The sequence below is a fragment of the Ambystoma mexicanum genome, chromosome 6p (genome assembly GCF_040938575.1).
Source record: "Ambystoma mexicanum isolate Mex_15411 chromosome 6p, UKY_AmexF1_1, whole genome shotgun sequence".
Classification (NCBI taxonomy): domain Eukaryota; kingdom Metazoa; phylum Chordata; class Amphibia; order Caudata; family Ambystomatidae; genus Ambystoma; species Ambystoma mexicanum.
Genome location: NC_090935.1, coordinates 1,133,750,072 through 1,133,776,114, shown reverse-complemented (window position 1 = coordinate 1,133,776,114; position 26,043 = coordinate 1,133,750,072). Strand labels below are relative to the sequence as shown.

General features: G+C 48.7%; 1 protein-coding gene across 2 annotated transcripts in view; it reads left to right on the top strand.

Annotated features, from left to right (window-relative positions):
- SMARCA2 (SWI/SNF related BAF chromatin remodeling complex subunit ATPase 2) overlaps positions 1–26,043 on the top strand; it is a 3,136,185-nt gene that overhangs the window by 1,892,799 nt on the left and 1,217,343 nt on the right. For both annotated transcript variants that reach the window (XM_069625745.1, XM_069625746.1), the window contains exon 26: positions 12,796–13,023. In XM_069625745.1, the coding sequence (XP_069481846.1) occupies positions 12,796–13,023 (228 nt within the window). The remainder of the gene's footprint in view (positions 1–12,795; positions 13,024–26,043) is intronic.

Here is a 26,043-nt window from a genome sequence, read left to right as displayed (position 1 = left end):
CCATAAGTTCTCTATCCTCCTCTTCTGAGCCAATAGTGTAGTGACTATTGCGGTAATCGAAGACTAGTTTGCAGAGGAACCCCCCGCAAAAGCAGATTTTGTCTGCAGCCTTGTCGTGATGTTTTGCAGACGCCTGCAATTTTCCAGGGTATAAGGCGAGAGGTCTTGGAATGAAGTGAGGAAGGCCCCCCGGAACGTTACCGGCTCTGACCTCCGGGCTGAGGCCAAGAGCACCTCTTTTTGGTGTTAGAAGTGTACTTGAGAGAGAACATCTGGCAGCAGATTGCATCTCTGTTGGGTAGAGGAGTAGACCCGATTGGTCCTGTCTAAAATGTGTTCCTCCTTATCCGGAAGGTCTAGCAGCGACTTGAAGAGAACTCTCGCATATTCTGCCGAATTCTGGTCTGAAATATGGTGCGGTACCCCTGTAAGGCGGATGTTATTCCTTCTTGACATATTCTCTAGATCCGCTTGTTTCACCCAGATGTCTTCAAGGTGCTACTCGATCCCATCTACTCTCTTCGCCAGTTCCGCATGGTCGTGTTCCTGTTCACATGCCGTGTTTTCGAGGTCATTTATGTGAGATTCTAGGCCCAGTAATGAGAATTCAGGTATGCGATTGATTGGGCCAAAGAGTACTTGGAGGTTTTATTTATTTTTATGTCCTGCGTGATGTCCTGCTTGAATGCCTTCAGTATGTCCTCGGGTTCCCTTCTAGAAAGCGCAGGATCAGGGGGGATTGGCTCCAGCGGGGGCGAGTGAACCTCGGTTCTCACTGCCTGCATCCCTTGCTTCAGAGTCTTCAGGAGTTAAGAATGTTGTGATGTCCACCGGCTTCCCTTTCGCCGCCGCCTTGGACATTGTAAAACAGGGCCAATGAATATCAGAGCTATGGAAAGGGGGGAGGGGGAGTTGCGCCGGCGATCGCACAATACTCCAGGCCTTAGTGCCGTTACCTAATGCTCCCCGTCGCGGAAAATGCCCCACCTGTGCAGGGGGAGGAGTCTGATGCTGTCTTGGAGGGGCTCTGGGCTGCCAAGGAAGTCAGTGCAGGAGAACCGGCCCCCTAACCAGTCCAGCCGTGCGGAGCCTCTCCCTCACTCCCTCCAAAGAGCCCTCAAGGCTGATGTTCGTCCATTACGGGATGGGGGGGATATACGGCACATGTCCAGGGGGTGGGCCCTCCTTCGTTCCTCTTTACTGCTCGTAAGCTCTCACTGTTAAGAGAAGCAGAAGTGGGGACCTGCATGAGGCCGTTCCAGGGATATGGGTGGGGGATCCGGTTCCCAGATTTGTCTCCCCCGGTCCGACTGCAAAAACTTGTGGCCCAACGACTATCGCGGTCCCACGCCACACCCCACCACTGCACGCCCAGGCAGTCCGTGAGCGCCACTACCACCAGGAGGCGGAGTGTCAACAGGCCACGCCAGGTGACTCCATTATGCCGGAGCTCTCCTCTAGGTCAACGCTGCACCGCCTCCCACCGCTCCTCACCTTCAGGCGCAATGTTCCCAAGGCACAGCCGTTAAGTGCTGCAAGGTTCTATTACCAGGTATACGCCTGAGGGGCTACGGCATAGTTCTGGAAAAATGTCTGAGGGGGTGCCTGTATGCAGCACTACCAGTGACACAGCCAAGGGCAATCTGCCTACCAGGCCCCGTCCTGAGGTGCAGGGTAGGCCTCAACCTCCACTGCCAAGAGTCTTGGAGGAGGCCGGGCCCAGCCCGGCAAGCACCACGATGCAGGCACGTCGCATGCAGCCCAACAAGATGGCCACCGTGCCAGATAAAATGGCGTCTCGTCGGACACCATCCGCCTTTGGGGACCAGGTAGGGGAATGAGTTTTCAGGTTGGACTGGTCTTCATCGGGCATGTGGCCTACGGCATATCAGTTTTCGTCACAGGGCAGATACATGCAGCAGACCGTACGGCAGAGTGCGCCCAGGTCTCAGCCCATGCCCTCGCCTCCAAGCGCTCCATCGCCCTGTGACAGGTTTTTCAAAAAGTTTGACCCTCATGAGGCCTCTGCATATTGGCATCATCCTCAGAGATGTGATCAGAGACATGCTCCCTCCAGCTTTGCTGCTAGCACCCACGGCTACTCCGCCCGTGGTTCCAGCGGCTCCAGCTCCTATGCAGCCCCAACTGCCCATGCCAGTTCCCGCCACACCAGCTCCCACACCTCCAACGGTCTTGGCAACCCCTCAGCCGCCGGCTCCGGTCAGTATGCCACAGCCCCCGGCACCCAGCACTCCTCCAGCTGCACCTGACCAGCAGGAACCCTGGTGGACACAGACAAGCAGGAGGACCCCAACACACCTTAGTCAGCCAAGGCCTTCGATGAGCGGCTCGCCGAATTGGCCGCATACTTGGGGCTTCCTCAGCCGGAGGTCGAACAACCAGAGGCAGGGGTCTTGGCAGAGGTCCTCGCTCTATGCCCCACGGCTAGAACGGGGATTCCGATGCAAATGGACGTGGTGGCACTCGCAAAAATGGGATGGCTTAAACCCCATTTGCTGCAGCCTACCAACAGGTGCCTTGACGCCAAGTTTAGGCAGATGGAGGGGGACCCCTTCTTGCTGTCGGCACACCCTCAGCCACACTCCTCGGTGATCGCTGCAGCTTCGATCTTCTCCAAGCCACATTCGTCTTCAGCTACCTCCAGCCTCTGCAGTCCTGGTTAAGGAGAAGATCCTGGAAGCATATGGGAAGAAAATGTATTCCAACCCTTCCCTGCATCTTCGTCAGTTGAATGCGGATGCTATGCTCGCTGCAGTCAACCAGCGTCTTTGTTGGGAAATAGCTGACTTGCTTCCGGAACTTCCGGTGCAGAGCCAGGCGTGCTTCAACCCAGACATAGCGCATACTTGACCTTCCCTTTGAGGGTGGCGTCCTGTTCCATTCCACTACGGACGAGGAACTGCGTAAGAAGAACAGTTCAGACTGCCAAATCCTTATCCATCCTCAATAAAGCCTGTCCTAAGGCATACAGCCAGACGCACCAGCGTTCAAACAAGTGTCGGTCCTTTGGTGGTTTCGAAGAACGACAGTCCATGCAACCGGACAGGTCTCTGGGTCAATACCGGCGCTAGCAACACAAGGGTGCGCACAAGTGCTTTTTTCAGTCCCCCTCCTCAACCTCGGATGGAAAAAAGGCATAACACGCCCATCTGGGTCCACGTGTCTCTGGTGGGGTGCAGGCTTGCCCTTCAATGCCAATGCTGGCGCATGAGATTCGCGGACCCCTGGATCCTCTCAGTAGTGTCCACGGGCTACCGCCTACTTATTCCTTTCTCCTCCCACCGATTGGGACAGTAACTTAGCGGAAATGTGCTCACTCGTAGAGTCTGGGGTTCTATTCACGGATTCTCGCCATACACAAGATTAACCAGGCGGGCCTGAGAGTTGTGTTGGACCTTTCCATCATGAACCTTTCCCTTCCTCTTCAAAAGTTCAAGATGGTTACCCCAGCGCTTATAGTGGAGACCATGTGCATGGGACACTGGATGTGCTCCTTGGATCTGAAGGATGCGTACCTACATGTCCCAATCTGGCAGCCCCATCGGTCCTTTCTGAGGTTCAGGATCATGGGTTTTCATTTCCAATACAGGGTTCTACCCTTTAGCCTCAATTCGACCACCAGGGTCTTTAGAAGACTGATGCCCTAATCAGGGCCCAGGGGCACCACTTATATCCATACCTAGATGACTGGCTCGTCAGGGAAAGGTCTCCGGAGGCAGTGCACCACATTGCCTCTGCCCTCATGAACGCACTGCACTCGCTGGGGTTTTCCATCAATCTTAAGAAGTCACAGCTGGAACCGACGCAGAGACTAATGTTCCTGGGTCTAGTCTGGGATACGAGCGACTGCACCTCCTCGCAGCTCTCTAATGGATAGGTACTCCCCTCCCCCCCTCACTCCTCCCCCCAGATTTCCCATTGCTATCCCAACCAACCCCTCCTGTGGAGAGTTTGACTGCTGTTAGGCAGAAACCTGTGCAGTTCCCTTAGGGACCACTGCAAAAAGTTTTTAAGACTACAGGAGTAAGCAGTAAACCCAATTGGTAGCAGCCTGCACCACCCAGATTTGCCTGGTAGCTGTGGTTGAGCAGTCAGACTTCTCTCAAGAAAAGTTAGGCAGTATACAGAGGATACACAATAGGGCTAAAAATACAGTAGAACAAGCAAACACTGACCAGAGCTTTGGTATCAAAGTATATAATTATTTATTTAAAAACACACTTATGAAAATACACTGGCACTAATATATCAAGCAAGTTCAAACACAGTCACTATAAGTATATACACCTCCCTAGTTAATTATTCGTCAAGTCTAGGTGAAGACACCACTTATTAGCAAAACAGAGGTGAGCGCGCAATCGTAGATGGCACTCCAATAATTTGTTTAAAAAGGGAGAGAAAAGACAGAGTATGGAAATAACACAGTACTAACACTTTTAAGAAACCACAGCAAGTCAAGAAAGGCAGGGCCTACTGTAGAGCCAAAAGTTCATAGGCCAGGCCCACTCTTGGAGAGAGCAAGGCGGAATGTGCCCAGGATCACACAGTGGAAATGCACTCAGTCTTTGCAGAAAAGTCAAAAAGCGGTTGGATCAGCTCAGAATGGCAAAGTTAGCAGGTCTGAGGTCAACCCAGTTAGAAAGTCAAGGATTTACGGGACACCTTGGACAATCTGTTGCAAGGGAGACCAGGCGGGACACAGTACCTGAACTGGTGAGAAAGCTCCAGCGGTGGCAGTTGTTCCTGGCAGCGGGTGCAAGTCTTGGCTTCGACCAGAGGAAGACATGATCTCGACGAGGAATAAAGCTGGAGGTCGTTGCACTGCCAGAGAAGAAACCAGCAGCGGAGTTCCTGATTAAAAGGTACGACCCTTTTATTCGTGGTAGTGGTGAAGCGTGGCTATCCGGCCGCCGGGGTGCTTGGCACAGGCGATTCGGCCACGAGACGTCCAGGAAGGCGAAAAAGGTGAACTGGTTGGTCCCACCAGCTCAAAGGGAAGAAGACTCTCCTGGAAGAAGATCTCCTCTGTCGTCGGGGAATTGGTGAGTTCGTACAGCAGGGCTCCACCGGTGGTGTCGTCGTTGTAGATGGCTTAGCTTCTCCCCTCTTCGGATTCTTTAGGTTCTGTGGCGACTTCTGAAGTTCCAGTCCCCAAAGCCCTGCTTTTATGCAAAAAAACCCCCATTCAACAGCCTAGCTGTCACTCACACATGGGCCAATCACACAAGAGTGCGACTTGAGTTGCCAAGGCAACTCAGTCCAGGGTGCCTAATCCCCCTCCCACACATCCTGTAGACCCCAGACAGAGTGGCACCATTTGGAGGGCTTCTGTGCAGAAACCCGCCAAAAAATGCAACAAAGGGCTCGACTTGGGTTAGAGTTTCAGAGGCGAACACAAAGGCCATTTTAAAACCGAGTCCTGGCAAAAAGACCCAACCGTGGAATAAACATTAAATAAATAACCCAGCGGTATCTTTAACATTGCACCAAAAAGTGGTGCGTTTAAAATGAATGGGAAAATCCCATAGGAAATATTCCGGTGGAATATTTTGCATGGTATCCACTGCCACCAGCCAGAAACTTGACAAGGGGGGACTGGACGGTGCCCCCTTGGAAAAAAGACCCAGGGGTAATCGAATTACCCCTACCAGTACTTCCACAATATGATGATTTGTACTGGTTCTGTTCACAATTTGAGACTAGTAAAGCCAATGGTGACTTTACATGCCCTGGGAGACAGTAGTCAGTCCCAGGGTATGGAGTCTATGTTTGGGGGTCACTATGACACCCCTGTTTTACTGCACTGAGGGTGCTGTGTAACACATATACCAAAAACACATGAAGCCCTATGGAGTAAAAGACCCCATAGCCCATAAAACACATTTACAGTCAAAGGACATTCTCAGATCATGCCTAAGAGTGGGAGAAAAAGAGTCTCACACTTAGCAGGAGAAAAAAATAAACCCCAAAAATCCAGCAAAGCTGCTGGGGGACTCAATAGGTTTGGGAAATTAGCCTTAACAGATAATTCTCCCTAACAACTGCTTGTATAGTTCTGTGGTTCTTCAGTACTTGAGCGCACTGAAAACGAAGTGCAGCTGATGTCCTGGGATATAATGAGGTGATCACCCGTGATGTCACATACTGAATCATGGGTTCCAGAGATGCTAATATAGAGCCTCATTACTTCCCCTGATACCTGAAAAACCATTTTAAGCTGGACTGACACTGGAGTGTGTGTTTCTAAAAAGAGGAATCTGTGGGAGGAAGGATGAATGCATAAGAAAGAAAGAATATCACTAATGAGAAGTACTGTTTACTTCAGAAAAATCCATGGAACCAATGCCACTAATGATTGGTGGATTTTTTAGCTTTAAGTTTATTCTCAAAATAATATAGTGTTTGTAGAAGGGTGAAACCAAAAACCGATATGAAAAACAACTCCAAAAAGAGTGAATGCACATTGTCGGAGAAGTGAGTTTAATTACATGCAACCGGCCGAAGGGGTTAGTAAGCTTCTTGAAGCTGAAAACTAACAATTCCTTCCAGTTTTCAACAAAGTCACAGCTTTTATTCACAACCTAACAATATTTACACCATTACACATACCAGTTCAATGTCATCCCACAACCCCCGTTGGCGAACCCTATATCAAGAAATCTAATTATCCCCAGCATTCTCTAATTCTATTGTACACATTTACTAAGCACAATCCCCTTTCCACGTGGTCTCATTCTAATCAGTAATGAAATCCTAAAATATAACTAGTTTATTAACTCCAATCAATTCAACAGTTGACTTCCCACATTTGGCAGAGAAACTTTAACCCAGTACCTGATGTGCATAGCCTCGATAAGATTTCCTAAATTAGAGAGGGGAGATAAAACAGTGACCATTCCTTTGAACCTTCTTATCATCCCAGACAAGCTGACGTCTCCAAACTGCCCTTCAGCATTTCTTAGCCTTACCTCATGCGACTTGCATCTTAAATCCTATGGCCTCCTTAGCATGTATTATGCTGATCTTCCTGATAATCAAGATGGAACCATAAAATACCAGTGAAGCTCTGCCCTAGAGTATCAATTTCATGCATTTATTATCTAACCCCAATTTGACCCCCGCAACCAAACGGGAACCCACTGGTCATTCAATAAAAAGACTTCCTGCTCTCAGGAAGATTGTCCCCCGTATCTACGCATCCATCTGACCATAAAAAACCCACCCTAGTAGCAATTAATTCCGTCCTCGCCTCCAGAGACCATTTGGCCTGCTTGACGTGGTTTGCTTCCTTCCCCACTCTTTGACCGGTTCATCAAAACTCCCAGAGCTAAAGAAAGTCCGCCTTTGTAAACCAAAGATTGTGTGGCTTACATAGGCCCTAGCTACGAAAGGACTGCAATCTGCGTAATTCTTGTGTATGCGGTAAGACTCGTAACACCCTAATATTCTAACAGTATCTCCAATTTAAATCATTCAGAGTCCCGACATGTTCATTACACGTGATTACCGAATCACCTTACAATCACTTTCTCTATTCTCAGATCCCCTTGACTCACAAGCGCATAGCCCCTCGCCACCCGACTCAAGGCGCTATGAAGTCATATTCCACATGATAACATGGTGCTCACACTGTCGCCTATTATGTTACTACGTGATGCAATATAAAATGTATCCAAAAACTAAACACAAAGTAACACTTGTAATATACAGGGATTTGTAGAGATTTACAGGACGAGTGTTGCTCCCTCAGTATTATATGCTCTAGAAGCGGAACCGCTGGCTCATGTAACTTGGTTGGAAAAAATTGAGGCCAAATTACTATGATCAATCAAAAATGTACCTAGGGGGTGTTCCAGTTGAGGCTCTGAGACTTGAATATGCTCTCTAATCCCTGTATTCAATGTGAGCAGTCCAAAAAGTGCTATTGTTTGCTAAACTGCGCACAGCTAGTCTGTCTGCTAATGACTTACTGAAGTTTCTAGGTCAAGAGAGGGTAGGAGAGTGTCAAAATAATTTTATCGGTGAACTTTTAACCCTTCACCAAAAGATATTTATCAGATGTGGGATTATCTTTGGAGGTCTTTGAAATCCGCCCCAATTATGAAAGGGCTATTAAAAGCAAGGCGTGGCAAAGGGACTTGGCCGGTAGCATTGATAAATTGCATAAATTGAAGAGATATAGGGAATACTTGTTCCAAAGTATTAAGGGCGGGCGCCACACAGCTACCTAACTAAATGTTCTAGCCCAGAATTGAGGTTTTTTACAATGCAGCACTGTCTTAATATCTTGCAGACTAAAGAATATGTTAGTCATTGGCAAAATGTCATAATACAGGATGATCTGTGCAGGGGCTGTACACTGGTGCCCGAGACCGCTCGACACATATTGACCTCCTGTCCGTTTTTAATGCCTTACTATAAAAGAGGGTATGGCAGATATGTTGGCTCACTCGCAAAAAATATTAGGGGAGATCAATTTTGGGCCTCTTTGATGGGGGCGCAGCCAGTAGTGATAAATGCTGCAGCCTTTTTTATCTGGAAATCGGTTTTGAATCTAAAAATTGAGGAACAAGCACACGTCGCAGTTTACTTCAACCTTAATGGATGATGAAATGTATTTGTGACTTTTGATTACTGTTTAACGTACTTATACCTGTTCTATGGTAATTTTTCGCTGTTGTGTTTTAGGGTCATTGTATATGTATCTGATTTTAAGTAATGTGGTTGCACTGTAAGATGTTATTGAATAATTTGTGAATAATGTGATCCTTTTAAATGGTTCCATGTGATAATTTTGCCGCAAAAATATCGCCATACAAAAATATCGCCATATTTTTGCTGCGAAATTCACAATGGACCCTGCGGGGGACACCCCCGCTCCCACAAAATATCCCCAATAAAAATATCGCCTATGGCGAACCAAACGGTCATCTTTACGGCGATATTTTTGTTGGGGATATTATTACCTGATACCTTTTAAATGTGCTTAAAGTTTAAAAATTAACTAATGCACAACAAAAAAAAGTAACACTTGTATCAATTCCTCCAACTATACCGAACATATGTTGATTGCATTATCGCGTTTAAACAAGCCACACCATAGACTGATACAACTTCCATAGCGTAAACCTCTTTGCCCTTTTGGGACATTGTACGTGCATCCCAACATGTTTCTTCCATAGGTTTATAATCTTGGAAGTTTAAATGGTCAGAGTCAATTTCTGGTTTAAGATCAGGGATCTCTTGTTCCCATGGTGTGTGTACTCTCTTTGCCTCCTGAGTGCTAAATGTTCAAAGCATTTCCGTCGGTATTTTCGTCCAATGCTGTAAGGACATGGGGCACATCAAATACTACATACGACTCACAGAGCTTGAGCTTGCAATCAGTTCTTTAAAGGCGTTGCTTTGCGATAAACCCCTCTCCTCCAAACTGTACCTTCTTCAAAATGTCTTTTGAACTGAAGCACCCGCCTTTCCATCCATCGGTGCACACCTGACTGAGTGCTGAGTGCCAAGCCCTATCGTTTTTGGCCCAGTGCTGTACGAATGCAATGCTGTCCCTTAATGCTCTACTAGTAAATCCCTGCCCTAACAAGATGGTGGCACTTCAAACAAAGGCACTTTCATGATGGAAATTATATAAATGCTGCTGATGTGGCCTGTGCAGCGCTTGAAATGAGGGAGAGATTGCCAAGTACACTTTTACAGCTGGTTTGCTTCTGGACAAACTGTTTGCCAAGACCCAACCCGATCTGTCTGCGTCAATAGCTAAATAGAGACCAGCAGTTTTTATAACAAGTGGAGTAACATGGAAAAGAAAAAGCTCACCTTTGTCCATAATCCCATAAAGAGCAAGAAAATGTAAGCGCCAATGAAGGACCTTATTCTTCGCCAGCGCATGTCATTTTCTGTCGTTTCCTGTCTCTTCTCGTATTGCAGGGCTCCAGATAAGATTTTGAGGTGGTAGTTTACCTCCTATTTTTATAATTGTGGAATAACTGCAATTTTAAGAGACTAAAATGTGTTTTCACCTTTGAAAGAGAGCAAACGTTATGTGCAACTCATGAATGACTTGTCAAACCAAGCTCCCACTTATATGCGATACAAAGATGTGCAACAACCTCAGTCCATTAATACCTGAAACAACTCTTTAGTTTGCACTGGCTCTCTCGGTCCCTGTGCATTTCTTTAATCTACAGCAGTGCAAAAGCACGGGCCATGGTTGTGCCACTGTGGGCCCATCCGATGTTGGGGAGCCAGGGAATACAAGTGTACAGCAAAGCCAGAGCTGAGTCAGGGCCTAGCTTAGCTCCAAGTACTACACATGAGCCCAGGTAAGAGACTCTTTTCCAGCATCCTACCTCTCCAATTCCCAAAAACACAATGCCCATACCTGCTGTCACAATTCGAACATATTTCGTAGAGCGCGATTTAAAATATCTGCCCAGGACCATGCACTTTAGTTAAGACGTGCTGCTTGAATTAGAATGGGAGTGAAGCATGCATTATGCTCAAGCTTCTCCTGATGTATTTTAAGTCCAATTAGTGTATTAAGAAAGAAGAACGTGATGGCTTGTGGTTTTTCCTATGCATTCTGATAACCTGCAGTGCTGTTGTTGAGAGTGACTGGCCACCTCTGCAGAAGTTTAAAACCCCAATAAACCTCTAACAAACATTCCCCACCGAAGAAGCACGCTCTCTAAAATGGCAAACGCCCTGCATGCCTAGCTGAACATATGCAGCCCGTGGGATTCGGGTGTATTTTTTTTTGGCGTGAGACTATGCTAAATCTAATGACCATTAGATTAGTCGAGGATTGATACTCCCAGGCAGTGGGGGAGAATTGTGGTGTTGGCCCCAGTTGAAAAAAGCAGTCCAATTTAATGTGTGTGCAACTTCCCCTGCTCATGTGATTGCAATATGTTGAGGGTCTGTTGTGCTTTTCCAAAACACTGAGGGATTCCATTAGCCTTGTGTAGGGACTGAGGGCAGGTGAGTAGTTGGGAGGGGGCCTGGACAGTGATGAATGCTTGCTGCCAATTTCCCCTCTATTCAACTTGGGCGAGGAAGGCTGTTTGGGAAGTGTGCAACATTGCTACATGTGGGTCTCCATCGGGCTGCATAACTGGGAGGTTGTGCAGTATACTGCATGCAGGAAGACTGCACACTTTTCTCATAGTTACCCCAGGCATGATACTAAAGAGCACAATGTAGCAGGACCTTTCGGCGTCGGCGGGTGGTGGTGGCGTGCTTGGTGCCCATCACCCTTTGGCGTGCACTGTTGACCACGGTCAGCCGTGTGCGCCGAAGAGGACCTAACACCAGCACTGTTACTTGAATATACAGACATCCAAAATACTAATAGATGCAGCTTTCTGGATGTCGGTATATTCAAGGAATGCACAGCCCGCTGAGCAAGTGAGGCTGAGAACAGCCTGCTCAACAAGCGAATATATGCCCTCAGCCTCGCATGCTCTCAGCCTCGCTTGCTCAGCGTGCTGCGCATTCCTTCAATTTACTGACTTCCAGAACTCTGCATTTATTAGTATTTTGGACCTTGTTATGGGTCTCTCCCTTGGCTCTCTGATTCTACCGTAACCTCCATATCAGGTACTCATTCCTCATCTCAGTGATGGCCTCGGCCCACCAAGCCTCCTCCATCACACCTGGCTTTTGGCTCTTCAAGTTCTTCCTCCAGGGCTAATTTCTTTGCACTCCTGTCGTCCTCCACCAACTCTCAGTTGTCCGTATCTGGCCTACTTGATGTTCTCTTCCTTCTACCAAGTCTTCTCTACATCCTTCTTCTAATCTTCTCTTCCAACTCGCAGATATCTAGCGCCACTCTAAATTTCGTCAACCAATCTCTTCTTGCAGACCATTGGACTTGTTCCTTCTTCGTGTTTTCTCAGTGCTCTTCCTCTCTTAGAAATACCTCCTGTCACAGATGGCCTCAATAAGAGACCATCTCTCGAAGACTTCGTTTTTGTTTTTGGAGTAGTCAAAGGGCTCGGTAAGGGCTGTCCCTCTCTCTATCCTAGGGTGGACCGTTACTCTTCAAGCCTAGTCGTCCCTTAACCTCAGGATTTGGCTAGAGATTGCAAACCCCTACTATCTACAAAGCTGTCTATCTGGCTGTAATGGCCTACGGGCAACACCTTCTCTGAGAAAAATCTAGGTGGTCCCTACCCACTAAGTTCCCCAATGTAGTATTAACAGAATAGTCTGTGGTCATGTATCGTAGCATTATGATACGGTACGACGTTCATTCATCGCCCGTTTTTATTTTGTGGCACTTTTTGCTGAAATATTTTTGCCGAAAAAGATCGAAAGAAATGGTGCGGGGGGTTACAAGTGGTAGGGTGGGCGGGTGTATAGGGAATAAATAATGGGGAGGAGGGATGGGGGGTCCGACCCCCCTCCCCAAAGAAATTCAATTATCTTTTTCAGCAAAAAATGCTCGGCAAAAGGGGCGCGACAAAAAAAACGTGATGAATGAACATAGAACCTATGATACATACATGTTATGTATGTAAGCATCACAACATTCACCTTCTGAAGTAGCATTTGGGACACAACCTTTTTTCCGTAGTGTAGATGATAACATGTCTGGGAATAGTTAAGTTAAAAAAAATAGGAATTTGTGTTGTATGACTCTAACTTTGCAGGTTTTTAAAAAATTAACACAGTATTATTGGGTTCATGTTATTTCTAGGTTTCAAAACTGAGGAACTTGTAAAAGTGAAAACCGCTTTAAACCAGATTTTCTTTTACTAGGATTTGCAGGCCCAAGATAGAGCTCACAGAATTGGTCAACAGAATGAAGTCCGAGTGCTTCGATTGTGCACTGTTAATAGCGTGGAGGAGAAAATTCTTGCTGCTGCGAAGTACAAGCTGAATGTTGACCAGAAGGTTATTCAAGCTGGCATGTTTGATCAGAAATCTTCTAGTCATGAACGGAAGGCTTTTCTACAGGCTATATTGGAGCACGAAGAACAGAATGAGGTAGATATGACATTTGGAATCCTTTATCATCCTGTGCGAGAATTGGTACAGAAAAATCATTTCCTGCATTAGTTGGTAAATGGGTATAAAATGTACATGCTTGTATAGACAACTGTATCTTAACTATTGATTCCCCTGTTCGATAACAAACTTGAAGGGCACCATTATGAATAGTAGTTATAAGGTGAGGTTTTAAGAACGATTCACTGAAGTTTGTTTTGAGCTGCCATAAAAGGGTGCAAAACGGAGGGAGAAGATGGGTCTTGGCATTTCATGCTACATTGTGTTCTCTATAGGCCAAACGCTCAGGTTTTCTCGTTGGATTTGTATAAATGTCATTAATTTGCTCTGAAGAGATCATTCAAAGACGGGGGGGGGGGGTGTGTGTGTGTGTGTTAAATAGGTTGATGATGACTGATGTCCCTTCCCACCGATTCAGAACTCTCAATAAAATCCAATGCAACTTCAAATATATGATACATTTAAAAAACTAGGTAAAGTTATCTACTTGTTTGCCCTTGCATCTTTGGCAAGGAAGGGAACAACACCTCTCATACAAGTTACATCACCTCGCGTACAAGTTACAGTATGTAGCTGAACATTTTCCTTCAATTCTGCAATTATCAGCAAATGCCATGAAGTGAAACTCATTTGTGCCGAATGGCAGAGTTTTCTTTACACATTGCTTGCATTTCCCCAGGCTTTTGGCTGAGAGCCTCGGAATGATTGATTGGTTTTTGAGTCCTTTAATGAAAAGACATGAGAGCTCCCATCCTTTCCGTTTTTAAAAGTCCCGCCCTGTGTTGGCTATGTTTATTCACAAATTTCAACTATCGAATATAGTCAATTAAATCTCATCATCTAGCATGGTCTACTCAGTTTTGGAGGCTCTATTCATCATCAAATGATGTGTTTATGATGTGAAACCAGTTTTTAAGTAGTATTGGTGATATTCCTAAACTGTTAAATGTAACTTTTTTTAAGTCCGCTTTCTCTGCAGCACTTGTCTGTATTTACAGTGTGGATTGTTCAGCTTCAGTTTTCTTTTATCGCTTTTTTTACCATTGATTTTCTTTTGTTCCTTCAAATGTGCCCAAACCAAAAATGTGCATGAGTAAAATAGGGATTGCAGATTTGTACTATATTATATACATGCACTCAGAGTTACACTCTGAAGATCCCGAAATGGCTTTATACATGATCACGCGTTGGGCGATAGCCCTTAAATGCGGCGGCTAGTCTGGCATGTTTACTTTCTGGAAAATGTCCAGTTTCGGCGCAGTTACCACCGCGGTATTACCGCACAGTAATTGCGCCGCAAAATTCCCAAAGTACCGAATGGGGACTAACATCGGCCAACCCGCGCTCTGGCGGCATTGGGCGTTAACGCTAATACAGTTGGGCGGCATCCCAGCCGGGATCGGCTGTTAGAAAAATTGAAGCCCTATTATTGGTCGTTGAAGAAGTGATTTTTGCTGGAGTGACTTGCCCCTTCCAATAAAAATGCTACTTGAAACCCAAGAATTGTACAGTGACATGAAAACAGATGGCATTTTCTTTATAACTGTAAAAGGCACTCTCTAAAAAAGCTGAACTTCAAAGGTAAATGTGTGAGAGACCGAAGTTACAAACTGTACCTGGGTGTTTGTTTATCTAAAGATGCCCATTCAGTGTCAAATAAAAAGTCAATCATAAAAACCTAGCTTTGCTTGAATCGACATATTCAGAATCCTGTCCCAAATGTTCTGCAGTGTCCTTAGCAAAGAAGGATTTTGCACTGGGTCATTCACCATGTAGCTATTTGAGTTCTTAAGCTTTTCCAGCATGGATGGGGTCTGGCATGGATTTACATGCTCATGAATATTCCCCGTCGTCAGGCTGGGAATCCTCGGTAAAGAAAAAATCAGTATCAGTTTCGTTTCTGATCTCTTTCTTAGTAGTAACCAATCACTGGTCTCTGGGTCATACTGCCTCCAGCCAATGACTGTCCTCTCCCTAAGCCCCTCCCCTGGCAGCCATCCTCAGATTTTTACTGCACGTTCAAGTGTTGGGAGTCCTCGTGCTTTAGCTCTCGAGCTTTTACTGAGTGTTGCGATTTTTTTTTTTTCTCCAAAGAGTTTAATCTCATGTTTTGGTCAATCAAGCCTCAAGCTCCACCGTTTCTACTTCCGATCAACGGGGACCCGTTTCGGAATTTTCTACGCTCCACAAGGGTCGAAGTTTTCGTCGAGTAGCGCTTCTTGGAGGATTCCAGAAGATCTTAGGCCTACCTCGAGGACATGGCCCAGGACAAGGGAAGCTCGACGCCCGGCTCCAAGCTGTTCAGGAACTGCCCTGGATGCGGATTACAGAATGTTTTTAAGGAGGATGAGCATTCGAGATGTCTCTACTGCCTTGACGAAGACAAAACGCACATGGAGAAGGACTGTGCGTTTTGTCAGAACATATCAGAACGGACCATGAAGGATCAGCGTATCCGCCTCACCAACTGGATGGAAGGAAAGAGCCCGGCAGATGAGAAGAAGAAGAGGTCAGAGCGATCTTCCAAGTCCTTTGAGGGCGCTCCGGCGATGGGGGCCCAACAGAAGGCAAAGCACCGCGAGTCCACAGGCACCGGGAGTGCCGAAGGGTCGGGCTCCTTGGCTGCCAGGCAGGGCGCGCTTTCATAGACGCCATCAACCACGAGCCAACGCTCTGGCTCGGGGAAGAGACAATCCGAGAACCCGGGTAAGCTTCTGGAGAAGTCCCGGTCGATCTCGAAGGAGTCAGCCGAGGGGGAGCGAGGCAGTGACCCCCCACCCCAAGGTGAAGGCCTCAAGCGCGCCCAAGGTGGTGAAGGCCTTGATTCACCCGGCTAAGGCCTCTATTGAGGGAGTCGTGGCGGCCCTGGAGCCTGTGGAGGCTACACCAGTGGAGGCGACCTCGGGGCCCAGAGTTTCCCTGACACAGCGGAGGGAGTCCTCTTTCCAGCCCATCGATAAGACCCCCGTGAAGACCCCGGTGGAAAAAGAGGGGGGGAGGTTGTGGCCGTTATGGACACGGACACAGCCTCTGAGGAGGAGCTGGTTGAAGTCATGAAAGGCCTCAACAAGAGGTTTGAGGAGGTCCTGTCCCACAATAGAAACCCAGAGGAGGCGGACGAAGAGAGCAACGGTGGCGCCGACGAGGCTCCCGTGGTGGAGGAGCAACCTTCGCACCCGTCGGAACCAGTGCCCGAGCCTCAGGAGAACTCGGCGGCAATTTTGATGGCAATCCAAACTTTATGCACGGAGATAAGGACGAGGTTGCCTCTACCCCCGACGGACGACCCAGCAGAACCGGGCCGTCGGGGAGCCCTCCGAGCAAGCGGAGGAGAGTTCATTCCCTCCCCACCCTTCCAGCCCTCGCGGCCCGCTCCGCCTTCATCTCCCTCCCCTGTTCCTAGGGAGGCCACGGGAATAGATACGGCCACTGTTAGGCAGAATCCTGTGCAGTTCGCTTGGGGAACACTGCAAGAAGATTAAGACTACAGGAGTAAGCAGTAAACCCAATTGGTAGCAGTCTGCACCACCCAGATTTACCTGGTAGCTGTGCCTGAGCAGTCAGACTTCTCTCAAGATGAGTAGGGCAGTATACAGAGGATGCACAATAGGGCTAAAAACACAGTAGAGCAAGCAAACACTGACCAGAGCTTGGTATCAAAAGTATATAATTATTTATTTAAAACACACTTTAGGAAATACACTAAGCACTATAGATCAAAGCAAGTTCAAACACAATCAGAAAAAGTATACACACCTCCCTTAATAATTATTAGACAAGTCTAGGTCAAAACACCACTATTTGTAAAAACAGATGTGAGCGCGTAACTTAGATGGCACGCCAATAATTAAGTTAAAGGGAGACAAAAGGGCAGGTCATGAAAATAAAACAGTTCCCAACACTTTTCTAAGACCACAGCAAGTTAGTGAAGGCAGAGTCTACTGGAGAGCCAAAGGTCATAGGCCAGGCCCACTTTAAATGGAGCAAGGCGAAATGTGCCCAAGATCACACAGTTTAAAAAGCACTCCAGTCTTTGCAGAATTGTTCAAAGGAGGTTGGTTTGATGTGAAAGTTAAAGTTAGAAGGTCTGGGGGCTAACCCAGTTGGAAAGCCAAGGATTTAAGGGTCACCTTTAGCAATCCGCAGAAAGGGAGGCCAGGCGGAACACAGTACCTTTAAAGAGTGAGGAAGCTCCAGCGGTGGCAGTTGTTCCTGGCAGTGGGTGCAGTTCGTGGTTTCGACCAGGGGAAGAGAAGATCTCGTCTCGGAGGAAACTTGGAGTCATTGCACTGCCCAGGGAAGAGACCAGCCGCGGAGTTCGTTCGGTTAAAAGGTGCGTTCCTTTTATTCGTGGTCACAGTGGTGAAGCTTGGCTATCCGGCCGCCGGGGTGCTTGGCACGGGCGATTCGACCAAGGCGAATGGCGAACTGGTTTTTCCCACCAGCTCAAAGGGAGAAGACTTTTACAGCAGAAGATCTTCCCTTGTCGTCGGGAAAGTGGTGAGGTCGTTGCAGCAGGGCTCCACCGGTGGTGTCGTCGTTGCAGATGGCTCAACTTCTCCCCTCTTCGGATTTCTTAGGTCCTGTGGAGACTTCTCAAGTTCCAGTCCAAAAAGCCCTGCTTTTATGCAGAAAAACCCCCATTCAACAGCCTATCTGTCACTAATGCATGCTAAGTGGTGAGCCTGGCGGCTCACCACTGGGCCAATCAGAACAGAGTGCGACTTGGGTTGCTAAGGCAACGCAGTCCAGGGTGCCAATTCCCCCACCCACACATACCGTGGAACCCAGACAGAGTGGCACCAGTTGGAGGGCTTCTGTGGAGAAGCCCGCCAAAAAGTGGAACAAAGGGCCCGACCTTGGTTGGAGTTAGAGAGACGGACACAAACGCCATTTTGGAAAAGAGTTCTGGCGAAAAGACCCAACCAGTGATTTTATATTTAATAAATAAACCAGCGGTATCTTTAACATTGCACCAAAAAAGTGGTGTGTTTAAAATCAATGGGAAAATCCCATAGGAAATATTCCGGTGGAATATTTCGCGTGGTAACCACTGCCACCAGCCAGAAACTTGACAAGGGGGGACTGGACAGTGCCCCCTTGGAAATAGACCCAGGGGCAATCTAACCCCTTCCAGTACTTCCACAATATGATGGTTTGTACAGGTTCTGTTCACAATTTTGGACTAGTAAAGCCAATAGTGACTTAACATGCCCTGGGAGACAGTAGTCAGTCCCAGGGTATGGAGTCTATGTTTGGGGGTTACTATGACACCCCTGTATTACTGCACTGAGGGTGCTGTGTAACACATACACTAAAACAGATGATACCCTATGGAGTAAAAGACCCCATAGCCCGTAAGTACACAATAAGTCAAAGACATACCTCAAATCATGCCTAAAAGTGGGAGGAAGAGAGTCTCACTCTTAGCAGGAGAAAAAAACAAACCCCAAAAATCCAGCAAAGCTGCTGGGGGACTCATTAGGTTTGCGAAATTAGCCTTATAAGAGAATTCTCCCTAACGGCCACAACGGGGACGGATGACGACAGGGGTGACGATGGGATGGGCCTTCCATCACCACCCCCTCGGACCTCCCCGCCCGACGAAATTTGCTCCTTCCACGCCATGATTGCCAGGGCATCTGAGCTTTTCCAGCTCTGCCCCGAAGAACAGAAAAAGGAAGGCTTCCTCTAGCAACGCCCCGAGGCCAAGAGGAAGACGGTCCTCGTGGTGCCATTGCTTGACGACATCTGGGACGAGGGACTTGCCATCCTGAAGAACCCGTCCCCGATTCTGCCCCTTTGTGCCTTATGGCACAGCCGACCCCGGATTCGGTCGTCTCGGCAGTGGCCAAGAAGAAAGCGGCAGGGGCGACGACTTCAACCTCTCCACTTGACGGCGAGGGAAAGAAACTGGACGCCATGGGATGACAAGTTATCTCGTCTGTGGCGACGACAATTAAGGCGGCCAAAGCCCTAGCGATTGTGGCCCGCTACGACAGGGAGTTGTGGTTCAAGATCGCTCCCCTGCTGGACTTCCTACCGGACGACAAGAGGGCGGAGGCCCTGGAGATCCTGCAGGAAGGTGAGGTGGCGTCGGACCACGCCATAACGGTGGCCACGGACATCGCTGACACCAGGTTCTGCCAGTTGGGCAACAGTGTTTGCCTTCGACGGTGGGGATGGCTCAAGGCGACTGATTTCCACCAGGACGTGCAAACCAGAGTTTTGGACATGCCCTTCGACAGGAACAACCTGTTTGGAAACACAGAGGATGAGTCACTTCAGGCCATCAAGGCCGACACGGAGACGGCTCGGGTCTTGGGAGTTTTGCAGCAATGACGACCGCTCTTTCGGAACTCCGGAGGCAAGCAAGGTTGCCTCCAAAGGATTCGGCGGTGGCACCTCTACGTACAGCCAAGCAGCCCGTTCCTCGTCGCAAGAGGCCTACAAAGGGCGCGGCAAGTCAGGACTATCTCGCCGCCGTCGCCAAGGAGGCCAGGGTGGCAAGGCCGCCTCTAAGCACGATTGAACTGGCTGTGGTGTCGGGCCCCCACCTAAGCACCCCGGTGGGAGGCCGGCTGACGAGGTTCGTCAGCGTGTGGGGGGGTCCATCTCCACCAACCGTTGAGTGCTGGATGCCCTGGCCCACGGGCATATTCTCGAATTTCTAAAAAAAATGCCCCCGCATTCCTCCCGTGGCCAGGAAGGAAAAAACTGCTGTTAGAAGTAAGGGCGATGCTCTAGAAAGGTGCCATCAAGCTGGTCCCGAAGAGGCTCCGGGGTTCTTGAGTATACTCAAGATACTTCCTCGTAAGAAAGAAGACAGGTGGTTGGCGCCCCATCCTGGACCTGCGTCGGTTAAAAAAATACATCAAGGCCCAGAAGTTCCAGATGGTCACCCTCCAGCACGTGCTGGGACAGCTGGAGGCAGGCGACTTCCTATCGTCGCTGGACTTGGAGGATGCTTACTTCCACATCCCCATTCTAAAAGGACACCGAAGGTTTCTATGATTCGTAGTAAAAGGGCGGCACTACCAATTCAAGGCCCTGCCATTCGCATTGAAGTCGGCACCCAGGGTATTTACCAAGTGCCTAGCACCTGTGGCGGCCTGGCTGCGCCTTCAGGGGATCCACGTTTACACCTGCCTGGACGATTGTCTCATCTGGGCAAGGACAAGGGAGCTTGCCGTCGAGCATACACCAAAGACCGTCCAGCTGCTCACGGATCTGGGATTCTCCATCATCTTCCCCAAATCCCACCTGGTTCCATTGCAGGTCGCATTGTTTCTGGGAGCCAAGCTCGACACAGTGGCGCGATTGGCTTCTCCTTCGGAGGAAATGACGAAGACCATCCTGGGCAAGGTGCAGCGCCTGCTGGCCATGGACGTGGCCAGGGTGAGGTCCATCAAGTCCCTTCTCGGCATGATGTCCTCTTGCATCTACCTGGTGCGCCTGTGCAGGCTGCAGATGCGTCCTCTACATGAGTTCCTCGATGCCCGTTGGATGCAAGCGGCAGGCAGCTTCGAAGACAAGATCCCGCTCAACGAGATCTTCCGCCAAGCTATTCGGTGGTGGGCGCCCGCGCGCATCTCGCGGCGGGCACAGAATTTCAGACCCCAGGAGGCGGTGACGACGGATGCCTCCCTGGAGGGATGGGGAGCACACACCGGAGATCGGCACGCGAGAAGCCTCTGGCTCCCGGAGGAGAGGTCACTCCACATCAACATCCTGGATCTCCGAGCAGTGTTCTGGGCTCTCAAGTAGTTTCTCCCGTCCCTCAAGGGCAAGGTGGTGAGGATCTTCACCGACAACACCACCACAATGTTCTACATCCGGAAGCAGGGGCTGGGACAAGATCCCCGGCCCTGTCCAAGGATGCCCAGGATCTGTGGCATTGGGCCGTTGCCCAGGGGTTCTGGTGCCCTTCCACCTAGCAGGGATAAAGAACACCATCACCGACTCGTTGAGCAGGGAGCTGCGCTCATGCCACGAGTGGGAACTGCGTCAAGACCAAGTGGATCGGCTTTTCCGACGATGGGGCAAACCCCAGATCGACCTGCTTGCGACGGCGACGAACTCCAAGTGCCAGAAGTTCGCCAGCAGGTTCCCCCAGCCGAGGAGCATGGGCGATGCTTTCTCGTTCCTCTGGGACGGCCTGTTCCTGTATGCGTCCCCCTTCCCCACCCCCCACCGTTGCCGCTGCTACTCCAACTTGTCAACCAACTCAAGAGATCCCGGTGCAGGATGATCCTCGTCGCACCGGCATGGCCGAGACAGATCTGGTTCCCGGACTTGTCGGCGCCCCCTCCCACCCCCCCCCCAGTCAAACTATCGACTGACGCGGATCTTCTCTCCAGAGAAGGAGGCGCCATCCTCCATCAAGACCCAGGGTCGCTGAACTTGCAGGCCTGGCTCCTGCAGCACTAGAGTTTGGAGGGTACGATATCCTGGCGGACTGCAAGGAGGTGCTTGCAAAGGCAAGGGCGTCCTCGACTCTCAGGTGCTATGGACACAAATGGAAGAGGTTCTCTGTCTGGTGCCGTGCACAGAAGATTAACCCTCTGCGAATTACGGCCCCTCAATGCTGCCGTACCTGCTGTCGCTGGCCAAGGCGGGGTTGGCTCAGGCCTCCATCAAAATGCATCTAGCGGCGATCTCCCGCTACACCAGAACTACGGGACGATCATCTCTGTGGTCTCATCGCCTGGTGAAGGAGTTTATGAAGGGACTGTTCCGTTCATTCCCGCCGGTGAAGGCTCTGGCCCCGGCATGGGAGCTCAACGTGGTGCTGACCAGGCTCATGGGGGCGGCCTTTCGAGCCTCTGCATTCGGCACCGTTGAAGTTCCTGTTGTGGAAAACAGCATTTCTTGTGGCCATCACCTCCGCTCGACGAGTGGGAGAGATCCAGGCCCTATCCTGCAAGCCTCCATACTTGACTTTTCACGAGACGAGGGTGGTGCTGAGGATGCACCCCTCCTTCATGCCCAAGGAGCCGTCGGACTTCCATCTCAACGAGCCCTTGTTGTTACCAGTATTCTTCCCTTCGCCTTCGTCGCCAGCCGAGAGGACTTTGCACTCGCTTGATGTGGCTAGATCGCTGAAGTTCTAAGTGGACCGCACGAAGATTTTACGGAAGACATCACAACTGTTTGTGAACTTTGGACCTGTGAATCGAGGGAAGGCCCTCTCGAAGTCTTCCATTTCCAGATGGCTCTCCGGCTGCATCATGCACTGTCACCGGTTGGCAAACCGACCGTTGCTTGGCCGTCCGAGAGCCCATTCGACCAGAGCGATCGCTACTACCACGGCGTTCTTGTCTGGTGTGCCCCTGCTGGACATCTGCACGACTGCTACGTGGATGTCAACGTACACCTTCACGTGATTCTACTGCGTCGACCGGGATTCCAGGGAGGAATTCAGAGTTGGCCAAGCAGTGCTGCGCAACCACTTCGCCTGAAGGTGGGCCTTGTGACGAGGTAAGAGTTGCTTAATGTTGAATTTATGTAATGCTTAATGTTGAGCCTTGCCACCTCCCTTGGTTGTGCATGTGTGTACTGCTATGTATTCTTATATTCATGAGCATGTGAATCCATGCCAGACCCCATGCTGGAGAAGGAACAACAAGTTACTTACCTGTAACTGTTGTTCTCCAGCATGGGTCTGGCATGGATTCACATGCGAACCCTCCCTCCTACCCCTCTGCAGCTCTTCACTTGGTCATACTGCCACTTTACGTGCAACCAAATCTGAGGATGGCTGCCAGGGGAGGGGCTTGGGGAGAGGGCAGTCAATGGCTGGGGGCAGAATGACCCAGAGACCAGTGATTGGTTACTACTAAGAAAGACAGATCAGAAACGAAACGAAACTGATACTGATTTTGTCTTTACTGAGGATTCCCAGCCTGACGACGGGGAATATTCATGAGTATGTGAATCCATGCTGGAGAACAACAGTTACAGGTAAGTAACTTGTTCCATCCCCAGGCTCTGTTTTGCACTAAAGAAATATGTGCTTTGGTGCAGCTTATCACCATTAAGACCACTGTTTTACTCCATATACTCCATCTCAGTCACTCAGATCTGCCCACACTCATCGCCTCACGATCCCCAGATATAAGCTACAAACAGCCGGAGGTGTTAGTTTTCCCATCCTGGCGGCCATACTTTGGAACACTATGCCTCTTATCATTCGAAATCTACCGTCACTGAACCTATTCAAACACAAAGCAAAACTTTGGCTAGCCACCACTCATGACCAATTGTCTTCTTGAACATTCGAAAATCACGACTCTTTGTATGCCTGATTAGATCTGCACTTCTCTTGTACTTTAATGCTTTTGCTTATGCAAATGACCGATTGTAACCTTAACTGTAACTCTGCCACTTTTGTAATTACTATTTGAAGTTCTGCCATTTCTGTAATTACTGTTTGAAGATATGTGCCCGGTTGCCTGCGGGCCTGGCTGCGCTATACAAATAAAACAAATACAAATACTGTATCATTTATCTCTGTTTGAGTTTCCACAAAACAAACCACTCAACCAGCCTAATTATTGACACAATTATAAATTAATCCGGTATTCTCCACTTTTTGAAAGGTTAAAGGTTGTGCTTGGGACACAAGTTTATAAACCTATATCTATTTTGGGAAGTTTACAGGACACACAGAGCAAAAACACAGCTATCTATTAACTCCAAAGCTGCTTCAACTAAAGGAAGCCATGAGATGATCGGGGTGCTACAGGTGATTTATTTGCGAATTTGGCTCCCCTAACTTTAATGCCATTTGTTTTGTTTTCTTTTATAGTCATAGGCTTTATTATTATTACTACTCCGCCACATTTATATCGGCAAATATTCTTTATTTTAGCGATACGCACCATAATAGGAGAATAGTAAAAACACAGGCTCGCCAAATTAAGGAAGCAGAAAGCCTGCAATTACATTAAGCAGCTTAAACTCCCGGGGTGGTGGGGGGGAGGGGACTGATGGGAAGGGAGAAAGAGATCGCTGAAATAATGCACTCATTTTACACAGATTACCTGAAGGAGAAAAACTTAAAAAGCGGGGCTCAGGTGGAGTTCCTAGGTCGAGTGACACTTCCACGGATCACAGAGGCAGACAAGCAAATGCTGGAAGCGTCGATCTCGGAGGAGGAGGTGGGAGAGGTTATAACGGCCATGAAGACTATCCAGCTTGCTGCTTCGGAAAACAAACTTCCCCAGTAGAGGGTGCTATACGTCGATGCCTGCAAGTCGATGTCCCTCGGAGACCTCCGTCTTGACTTTGATCTCATCCCGGGTATAAGTAGCCAGCGCAGCGTCCGTTGCTCATTTCCGTTTTACCATTCCGTTTTACTGTGCTTCACAACTTCAGTAATGAAATGCTCGGTTCCGTGTTATTCGTCAAGAATAACCTGTCAAAAAATCACCGGAGATGGCTTATTCATCAGCTCCATCTACCCCTTGGTCCGGTCTTAAAAAATGCTGAGACTGTGGGGCTAAGATGTCCATTACAGATCTACACAGGGTCTGTCTTTGGTGCTTTGGGGCACAGCATCTATGTTCAGAGTGCGACGAGTGCATGTCAATGACGGCGAAGGCCTTGAGTGAGCGCAGAGGGAAATTGGAGGGAGGTAAGCCACAAAAGTCCATTACCCCATCCAAACGCACTCCGATGAGTCGAGACCTTTGTCTCCTCATCGCAAAAAGCATTCCCGGTCACGTTCTCAAAGTGGATCACACCATTCATCCTCTTCGAAACATAGTAAGAAAAGGCGCCATAGGTCGCCTTCCACCTTATCCTCATCCTCTGATTCACCGGAGAGGGTCATATGTACAACCAAACATAGTTCCCCGGCACAGTGGGAGGAATTCCGTAAAAGCATGCTAAAGGTGTTCGAGAATGCGGCCTTGCGCCCCCCCCCCCCCTCCCTCGAAGATACCTAGAGGCGATACTTCAGGAGAAAAACCTGGCAAACACAGAAGCTGTTAGCCTTTGACCTCGGTGGAAGAAACTCCTCGAGAGCGTGAAAAAAACCTTGAGTTGAGAAAAAGGTTCTGTGACACACAAGTCACTATCGACTCATTTAACAAAGCCAAAGACTGTGTCATCGACGCCCTCGGTGACTCTATCAAGGGAGAAACCATCGACGCCTAGAGCGCCAACCTCCTCAACGCCATTCACAATACCTTCGACAACTCCGTCGAAGTCGTCGACATGACAGTTTGCTCCATCGACGACCTCGAAGCCAATAACGGTTTTATCAAAGCCGCTGACTTCATTGTCGACTATTTCGGCACCAATAGTGACATCTATAACTCCTATTTTGTTGGAAAAGAGTTATATACCACAATCTCGTTCAGATTATTTCAAAAATATGTCCTCAATTTTTGAGGAAGGAGAATCATCTAATGAGGAAAGACCCTCTGACCTGGAGTATGGAAGGCCTTCTGTCCCAGAAGAATTGGTCTCAGAAGAGTCCAGAATAAAACATCTGCAGGACTCCATGCATGAAGCACGTGGGATTGATACTTCCCCGGAAGCTGATTTTGGTAAACCTGATCCAGGGATCATGCGGAAAGCAATTACAGAACACTTATGTCTAGAGTGATGGAGTATATGGGGTGGTCTAGGCCCACACCTGTGTATGAACAAGATGGCCTAACGGACATACTTGACAAGGGTCCACAAGAGGATCCTATTGTCCCCTTTCACAATGCTTTAGATAAAAGGGTATGTGCCAATTGGGAAACACCGGATGTGATCCCTGCAGTTAACAAAAGAATGACAGCCAATTATAGAGCATCATCTGCAGATCCTTTATATCTGTCAACAAACTCAACTACAGAAAGTCTAGTTGTACAGGCTGCATCTTCTTCTGGAAAGCAAAATGCATACCCCACATCCCCTCAAGATCGGGATGACAAAAAGTTTGATGCCATGGCCAAGAAAGTTAGTCTGCTAATGCCACATGCACGCTGGAGAGGTTCACAC